The following is a 9,693-nucleotide window of genomic DNA, read 5'->3' as shown; positions in this document are numbered from 1 at the left end:
TTTTTGTGAAATAAAGTGCAAATTAAAGACATCTCTTTATTACTTCCTTTTCTTCCAGGAAAAAACGAGAAAGAAGGGAAAAGCAAGACCAACCAAAGGTGTTATAAAGGAAGGATTCTCATAATCACTTTCCCAAAGCTAAGCTGATTCTCTATATACATAATGGTTCTTATAAGGATTAATTATGAGGGATTCTCATAATTAGTCTCTAAAATCCCTCATAAATATTCCCTAAAGCTAAGCTGGTCGTCTATATATAAAATGATTCTTATAAGGGAATAATTAAGAGTGATTGTGAGAGATTATTTTATAAGCGCTTAGATTAATTCACGACACATATTTTTGTTAACGTAAAATTTCATTCATATCTATTTTATTATTCAATAATTTGTTTTAAATTATTAACTGTTAAAAAAAAAAAAAAAACTTTACCCAAATCCATTTTATTTCTCATCCCGTTTTTTATCGCATCAACTAATGAGTTTACCACATACCCTCTTATAGTGTAGAATGAGACTTGTGAATGTTGCATGTTATATTTTAAATTAGACATTTTTTGTGAACCCAAAATACCAAAGTTAAAATTTAATATAAATCCTACAAATTATGTGTCGTACTCTCGTAAGAGCCGAACTCTATCTATATATGTTTTTAAAGTTGATTTTTAAATAAAGGAATATAATCAGACCATGCAAAAAAGAGATTGTGGAATATAAGACTTGATGGAAGGATTTAGAAAAAAAGATTTGGTTTTAATAGAAGGGATTTTTTTAATAGAAGGGGTTTTAATAGAAGGGATTTAAATTTTGAAATCTTAATTATAAAGAATTAACTAAAATGTCTAAATTTGTTGAAAATCTACAGATCTTACATTCCAAAAAAAGACCATAGTCCATTTGAATGGAAGCATTTCTTACATTCCAAATTAATAGACTCTAACCAACTATTTTACTTCTGTCATTCATTGAATAATCAGTTTTCTTGCTTGTCTTTCTTCTTTTCCTCCTATTTAATTAGATATAAAAATATAAAAAATAATTAGATATACAACAAAAATGGAAAGGGAGACTGAATTTCTCTTTCTACTCTTTACCCTTATTTAATTAAAATATATCTGTACTTTTTTTGTTAGGCTCAGAAACTAGTATATATGGTAAGAGTCCAAAAGGACCCCAAGAGAAATTCATTCATTCCCTGTATCGCTGAAAGGAGGTCAAAGAAACAAAGCTGCTAGGGGGCCGACCTCCTCTGTTTCTCTAACACCAAGTGGTAGCTAAAGCTTGCATTTCAAAAAGTATGAGACCCATTTCATCATCAGCATTCTGCAGTTTGCTGCTACTGACTTTCTTGGTAGAAGAAGCTACATGTACTACTTCCTACACCACTAGGCATCCAATGCTATCTGCATTCCAAGCAATCAAACCCCAACAACAAAAATCACTCTTCACTCCTCCTCATACCAAACCCTCATCTTCATTTGCTCATCAACTTTCAAATGAATCAAATGTCACAAGGGTAAGTAAAAGGTCACAATATTTGTTCATGTACCTTTTATAAACATCATATCCTTTTTTTTATAATTTATTTATTTGTATTATGTGTTTTAGAATGGGAGGGTGTTTTACCCAATTGGGTATGGGGCAGACCCAAGTGGGGCAGAGGACAGCAGCAGTGCCATACTCAAAGCTTTGGAGGATGCATTCCAATTGCAAAGTCATGGCCTTCAATTGCTTCCTGGAATCAATGATTTGGGAGGTGTTGTCATTGATTTGCAAGGTGGAAACTACATTATCAGTCAACCTCTCAGGTTCCCATCTGGTGGAGGCAATCTTGTGGTCAGTACTCTCTCTCTCTCTCTCTCTCTCTCTCATTGTCTGTGTCATCGTGGAGTACAAGTTCAACAATCAACTGCATAATATTAAGGCAGTCTCAACATTACAACAAGTTCAAGAATCAACTACATTGTTGATATCGGTTAATGCAAACCAGTTCTTTACTTCCGTTAATGCTTTCTTTCGTCTCTCATCAGTTTAATTTGTTCCCAACTGAAATCTACACTACTCCAACTTCCCTCCTGAAAAAAGCTTGCATATATAAATGAACTTATTACTTCATTTTGTCATTTAGTATGTAGAACTATCCATGGGAAATGTCGAATATACCCTCATTGTTTTAACTAAGTTTTACAATACATCATATGGTCAATTAGGTACAAGGAGGAACTCTGCGAGCATCAGCCACATTTCCTGGGGACCGCCATCTTATTGAACTATGGTCACCAACTTCCCCAAAACTCCAAAAAGATCAAAGAGCCTCCACCAACAGCAACAATTTCTTCATGGATCAACTCCAAAACAATTTTGAAGGGGTCTACTACGAGGACATCACCTTCAGAGACATCCTCTTTGACTCAAGCTTCAGAGGAGGAGGCATTTTCATAGTGGACTCGGCCAGAATTCGCATAACCAATTGCTTCTTCCTCCACTTCACAACCGAGGGCATTTTGGTCCAAAGGGGCCATGAGACCTTCATATCAAACACCTTCTTGGGACAGCACTCAACAGTGGGTGGTGACAAAGGTGAGAGGAGCTTCTCAGGCACTGCCATTGACCTTGCTAGCAATGACAATGCCATCACTGACGTGGCAATTTTCTCAGCTGCCATTGGGATTGTGCTGAGGGGTCAGGCTAACATGGTCACTGGGGTACATTGTTACAATAAGGCAACTGGGTTTGGAGGCATAGGCATTTTGGTAAAATTGGCAGGGAATTCACAGACCAGAATTGACAATTGCTACTTGGATTTCAATGCCATAGTCATGGAAGACCCAGTTCAAGTTCATGTGACTAATGGGTTCTTCTTAGGGGATGCTAATGTGGTGTTGAAATCTGTAAAGGGTCAGATTTCAGGGTTGAATATTGTGAACAATATGTTTAATGGGAACCCCAAAAGTAGGGTTCCAATAGTCCAATTGGAGGGGCAATTTGGGAATGTTGATCAGGTAGTGATTGACCAGAACAATGCGATTGGGATGGGGTTGAAGTCAACAGTGGGGAGATTAAGTGTGGAAGGAAATGGTACTAAATGGGTGGCTGATTTTAGTGATCTATTGGTGTTTCCCAGTCGGATTAATAATTTTCAGTACTCTTTTTATACAAAAGGGGACCCCAAGTTTACTGCACATGCTGTGACAAATGTCTCAAACAATGTGGTGGTTGTGGAGAGTGAGCAAGTGGTGAATGGTGTAGTTTCTCTGGTTGTTTACCAGTAAATTAATATGGTTGGGGAGGCAATCAGATTTTCTAATGTAAGATTAGGAGTTCAATGCATTCAATCATTTATTATTACTTGTAATATCCATTGGTGGGTTCAAGAGAAATGAGGTTTAAGATGAGACCAGGTCCATCAGGATATACAAAAATGAAATAATATCAATTAAGTTCATATCATAAATATGTTGTGTAGTAGTATTTATAATTCATCTCAAATGTCTTAGAGTCAAATATTTTAACACGCAAATTAAACATTCAATTTCAACTTATATGTGAAATTTGCAATTTCATACACAATAAAGAAATAATTTGTTAAATTTTCTTCATTATCCAGATAAAATATTCATAGTTCAGTTGAAAAATATATGACAAGCACTTATAAGATCCATAGTCTTTAAATGTCCTCTTTAGTTCTTTCTTAGATTTTAGGGCCTTGACCAAGTTAATTATATCAAGTTTGGTTGAATGGCTTCAAGTCAACATACAAAACTAGAAAGACAAACTTTAATAATAAATTTGTTGGAGTTGGGAAAAGAACTTTGGAAATCTAAACTTATATTAAAGAACAAAGATGTTTAGACATTAATAAAAGTGTATGCTGTTACAATTAACCTACAACAGAGCATACTGATCAACTGATCATGCTATTTCTCTTGGCCGAAGATACTGATCGTCCTATTAATCATGATACACTTTGCACGCGGGTTGTGGACACCTTTCATTTAAAATCTTGAGTAGTACTTAAAATTGGCTTGTAAAAATGACCCATCACCCATCTCTTAATGGGCCGTCCTAACCCGACTTAAGCTTTTGGGCCATGAGCATGACTTAGGCCTTCAATTGAACTCCCAACCCAAGACTTCACTCGAGTCCAGCCCAAGACTAGGGCCTTAAGCTTAGCCTAGTTTAAAAATCAAAACTTAGAAAGTCTATATCAAATTTCAATCAAGAAGTATGCCCAATATTAACAACAAAAACCCAAGTAGCCCAAGTCACAATACAACATTCACAACTTCAAAAGATCATTTCTCAAAATAACTTATGTGTGGTGCAACCGTGCAAGTTGATGGAAACAACCAATAGGGAATTGGTAAGGTTTAGAGAGAGATAGCTTTTTGTATATATATCTTTGAAGCGCTTTAACAAAAGAGAAGAAGACAGTGGATTGCCAAGTAAGCATATCTATCCCATGCCATGCCATTATTTTCCTCATCATTTAATAATTACCACACCCTCCATTAATTGAGCTTCTTTTCTTTGCAAGATTACAAAATATCATATGATATATAAATACATTTTTAAAAATTTTAAATTTTGACAGGTTTATTTTCTATTACTAGAGTATAGATGTTTACACTGTTAAATTTATTTGTATATCATATAGTGTTTGTATGATTAATAAACTTGATAATTATCCAATAAAAGGTATGAAAGTGTCTCTCATTAGATTTGAATCCTAGATTTCCTCCAACAAAGTGGAGAAAGAAGCCACTATATATACCAAATGATTTTGGGCCTACCTACTTGCTATTTATTTTCCTCCAACATTGTTCCTTTTTTTCAGCATGTACTATGTGCATGCCCCTCCTCTCCACTTAAACTCTCATCGATCTCTATTTTCCCCACCACTCTAAAGTTCCCAATTATCTCTACCACCATCTCTCTCTATGATCTCCATGGCTTATCAAACACCCCCTCCAACTCCTAGCCCCACCTCAAGAACACTTTGTCATCATGAACCTCATCAGCCCACTGATGATCTCAATGTTATGGTCATCTTGGCAGCCATTTTCTGTGCTCTTGTGTGTGCTCTTGGACTCAATTCCATGTTACAATGCGTTTTTCAGTGCGCCAATCGTGTCATCACTGAGCCAGCCCAATGGGTTGCTTTTCGTAGGCTCAATTCGGGGCTTAAGAAGAAGGAAATTGTGGCTTTGCCAACTTCAACTTATAATGCCAATTCACCATCAGGTTCTCCACCACAATCATCATCATCATCATCATCTTCTTCTTCTTCTTCTTCTTCTTCTTCTTCTTCTTCTTCTTCTTCTTCTTCATCATCTTCTTCTTCATCATCTTCAGTAGGTTGTGCTATTTGTTTGGTGGACTTTTGTGAAGGGGACAAGATGAGGGTGCTGCCCAAGTGCAACCATCGCTTTCATGTTGCATGCATTGACAAGTGGTTGCTGTCTCACTCTTCTTGCCCTACTTGCAGGCATAGGCTCAAGTCCAGTGCTTCCATGCCCTCTTTCTGAGATTGTCACAACCTAGCTAGCTAGTAGTTAGCTACACACAGATCATTAATTGGGCTAGCTTCATATTGATTAGTATTAGTATCTCCTTTTATTACTTTCTCTAGCTACTTATTATATCCTTAGGTTTTTTGAGTCACTCTTTCCTTGTGGAGTTGAGAATGAAAGAATTTTCCAGCCTGCAACTTATAAACGCAATGGAAATTATAGTTCTAGTACTGCTATATATATAAATCTTAAATCTTTCTTTATGTTTTGTTTTAGTCATGGAATTAAGATTATGCTCACACTTATCCACACTATTTTTGGGACCTTTCTTTGTCAGACATATTTAATTTTCCTTGATTAAAAACTTGGATAATTGATAGGAAAGACAAGTGCAATTTCTTTTTTTCCTTTTTTGGCCAGAAACAAGTGGAATTTCTAAAAATAAGAAAGATGCCTCTGTATTTTCAGTCATCATACTTTGCTTTGATTTGCTTTTATAACCCTTAAGCAAACATTTAGCACATACATAGATATTGCTTGCTTATGCCTATTTTTCAGCATTCTAAACCTTAGCACACAAGAATAAACAATCTTCCAAGTTCCAACTAGGAAAGGAAAGAATTGTGTTCTGGACCTGGAGTTAGTCGCTGGGCTGGGCGCATCCGGTGCTGGGCTTTGGACTTAGATTACATACCTAACAATTTTCTTTTTTTGAACTTGGGCTGGGTTATAGCCTACCCATCCAACAGGTCACTCACTAAGAGGTGAAGGTAATTTTTTTTTTTTTTTTTTGGCCAAGAAGAGGTGAAGGTAATATTAAATACCTTTTTCATGAAACAAATCTTTACACAACAAAAATTAGAAAAACAAAACTATTACTTTAACCTTTACATGAGTGAAATTGCTATATTTTTTAGAAGAAGAATTGATATGTTTACACATGTATATTTTCTTATACAACATCAAGAAATGTAAACGCATTCTCTAATTAAAAAGAAAAAAAAAAAACCCTTCATCAACGATTTGCTGTGACCGCAAGCAATTAACCCTGCCGTCCCCACCGTGGTAAGAAAAAAGGGAAAAAGAATACTGAAAATTTGAACACCTTTTGGATCAGGATTTGGACGAGGCCCAAGCACTTGAGAAAGGTATATACACAAGTGATGAATAAGCCGGTTTTCTAGGCCCAAGCACTTCCATGTCTGCTAAATGAATAATTACTACCAAATTGTTTAACTAGTACTATGAAATTTAAGGCAGACCTTTTTGGTGGAAAAACAGTGTCTAATTAATCAGCTAATTAATTAACCAACAAGTACTTGTCATTGATTTCTAGTTTGTCATGTCTGCCACTTCCTAGAAATTACGTAATAGGTAGCAATGGTCCATGACTCCATGCTATATCTATTAGTCTATGTTGTGTTTTGACAGTTTTGGCTTTACTTGTTTATAGTCCATGCTACGCTCCAAGCATACATATGTTGACCCAGACAGGCAGACATGCATACTGAGAATATTTGAATGTGGCAACTGACAAAACCAAACCAGCCCCTTCATAACTTCTAAGGAGCAGTTCTAAGTTTAGATGTCAAATGATTGGTCTTAATCAGAAATGCTACGGTCCAAAAAACTATACCTTACGGTCCTAATAACCCGAGGAATTCATGAGAGGTTTATCTGCTTTTGTCCAAATTTCTTCGGTTTCTTCGCCTTTGTAAGATTCCCAAATTTTATAATAACTTGGCAGATTAGGCAAATTGACACTAAAATTCTCAATAACTATTATAAACAAATCTTGGGTTATAGATTCCTCTGTCTGTATTTGTTCAACTTATCAAATATTGTCTTGAGTAGCCCAAATCAGTTAGGTTCATCCAACCCAAATCCCACCTCAGTCATCACATACAGCACAGCATTACATGCACTGTATACATAGAATGGATACAACTAAACTAAGCCATATGGCAAATTGGCAATGCCACACTATAAAATTGTGTTTTGTATGTAGCAGTAAAATCCTTACAGAAAGAGAGCTTAAACATATAAGTATATGATGCAGGCTCTTGCTACTAAGGTCCCTTTACAGCATTCTTTGGCAGATTATCAACAACAGACAGTCCACTTTCCGAAGCAATTACTGCTGTGCATCTGTTGTTCACCAGTAGTAAGGCCACAAGAATTAGTTTATATATCCTACCTAATAAACATTTAACGAAATTAAGAAATGAAACTTGGAATTAGTTTTAGAGGAAATTACAGATTTAGTCCAGTTATTTTATACATAGTTCAATTTTGGTCCACAATCTTTTTTAAGTTCTGTTTTGGTCCACTAAATGTTCCACTTGTTCAGTAAAGGTCCATATTTGTTTTCTCAAATTTGGCATGCTTTTTATCCTATCAAATCTCACCCAAATTCAGCGAACATATACTTGTTTTAAAGCTATGTATTTCTTCTTTACAACCATATAAAAATCATTCAAATTGGAGTTCTAAAACTCAAGATAATTGACCCCAAAGTAGGGTACCCGAAACTGCCAATTTTTCAAACTTCACCCAATCTCAATTCTTTTAGATTATAATACTCCAAATTTGTTTTTATGACTAAGAAATGATGAAATATAACTTATAGTTCAATTATAATTGAAGAAAACACAATCCAAAGATTTAAAGTCACAAATCTGGACCTTTACTGAACAAATGAAACAATTAGTGGACCAAAACAGAACTTAAAAAAGATTATGGACCAAAATTGAACTACGTATAAAATAAGTGGACCAAATCTGTAATTTCCTCTTAGTTTTATATATACCTATTTATATATATATATATTATACAGCAAATGTATACAACATCTGTAAAAGCAGAGAAGTGTTTACAAGGGAACAAAATACTTAACGAGAACTTGGAAATGATTCCATGCTCTACGACCCCATCAACTTCATCAAGGCTCTTTGATACTTCATCTACAATTGAAGTTCACAAAGAGTCATGCAAGCTTAACTTCAAGCACAAAAGCATATCTTCAAACTAGAAAAGACCAGGATTATAAGACCTACCAAGGCTTAGTATAGGAGATGTAAATATGACATCAAGAACATTATGGCCTTCTCTGGTGACTAGTGGGAAGTCACCCCCTAAAGGACCTGCCAGCCCAATCGATGGTCTCCTCCATACCTTGAGAAGAGATAAAAAGGAAATATCATTAGGAAATACAAGATTGAGTCTATGATATCAATTTATATACTAGCTCCTCCAGTCTCATGAACAATATTGTATTGTGAAGTTGTATTTTCTTCTATAAACAATGAAAGAGCATACCTCTGCATCACCCAAAAACAGGTCATCAATCTGTTCAGCAGTCTCCAACCAGTTGAGCTGAAATTTAGTTTGAGTTTTCAGACGATATTTCTCTTATTCTAGTACTTGATGGTTTGCTAAATTAAAACAGGTGATGAGTATAGCTGCTTACAGGATTCACTAAAACTGGAATGGAACCATCCGAAACACATTTGTACTGCTTTCCATGATCATGAACACAAGTTTATTGGCTGTGTTTAATATTGACTGCAAATGAAAAGCACTCCATTAAGTGCTTCATATTAGGCGACATAAAATATCAATTTGTGCAAGTTGGATAATTGCACAGTATCAATTCTTACATGGTTGTGAGAAATTTTATTTGAGTTTTAAAAGTCCATATAAACAGGACAGGTAACAAATCATAACTCACCTTCTCTTGGATTACGGACTCCTCGCCCTTCAATCTTCTCCCAATGACAGCAATAAGTGTTCCTTCTTCTATAATATCAGCATCATCAAATGCAAAATCAATCTACAAAGGAGCAAGTTAAAATGATATTCTGCAGGTTTAAATTCTAGGGGAAATCTTAAATTGATCGCACATTGAGAATGGTTTCATGGAACATTGGTTAAGAAAATGTCTAATAATAATATCTTTGCAACATATCATTTCAGTTCTCATGTCTTGATAAGTTTCAGAATTCTTTGATTCCAGTGTAGTTTTTCTTTTGGTGAACCCAAAAGGGAATGCATAGACATGGCACTTGTATTTTCTCCAACTAACAGGCCTCCACAACGTGCAATGCCGCGGTGTACTCCCAACAAGAAGCACCTCGATGTTCCAGAAGTGATTCCATACTTGACGACCATACCAACTGGTT

General features: G+C 35.5%; 1 protein-coding gene and 2 pseudogenes across 1 annotated transcript; 2 read left to right on the top strand and 1 right to left on the bottom strand.

The window, feature by feature from the left end:
* The first annotated feature begins 1,296 nt into the window (after positions 1-1,296).
* LOC147297455 (Pectin lyase-like superfamily protein) lies at positions 1,297-3,271 on the top strand. The gene is made up of 3 exons (XM_086229716.1): positions 1,297-1,515; positions 1,608-1,835; positions 2,210-3,271. Exons 1-3 carry the CDS (start codon positions 1,297-1,299, stop codon positions 3,269-3,271), a joined length of 1,509 nt encoding a protein of 502 aa, XP_086085842.1.
* Positions 3,272-4,948: 1,677 nt separating this feature from the next.
* LOC147297454 (RING-H2 finger protein ATL78 pseudogene) lies at positions 4,949-5,543 on the top strand (annotated as a pseudogene).
* Positions 5,544-7,581: 2,038 nt separating this feature from the next.
* LOC147297453 (putative ribose-5-phosphate isomerase 4, chloroplastic) lies at positions 7,582-9,669 on the bottom strand (annotated as a pseudogene).
* Positions 9,670-9,693: the final 24 nt, after the last annotated feature.

This window comes from Dryas octopetala, chromosome 1, assembly GCF_963921425.1.
Source record: "Dryas octopetala chromosome 1, drDryOcto1.1, whole genome shotgun sequence".
NCBI lineage: Eukaryota > Viridiplantae > Streptophyta > Magnoliopsida > Rosales > Rosaceae > Dryas > Dryas octopetala.
The sequence above is the reverse complement of the archived record's forward strand: the minus strand, read 5'-3'. Positions and strand labels throughout refer to the sequence as shown.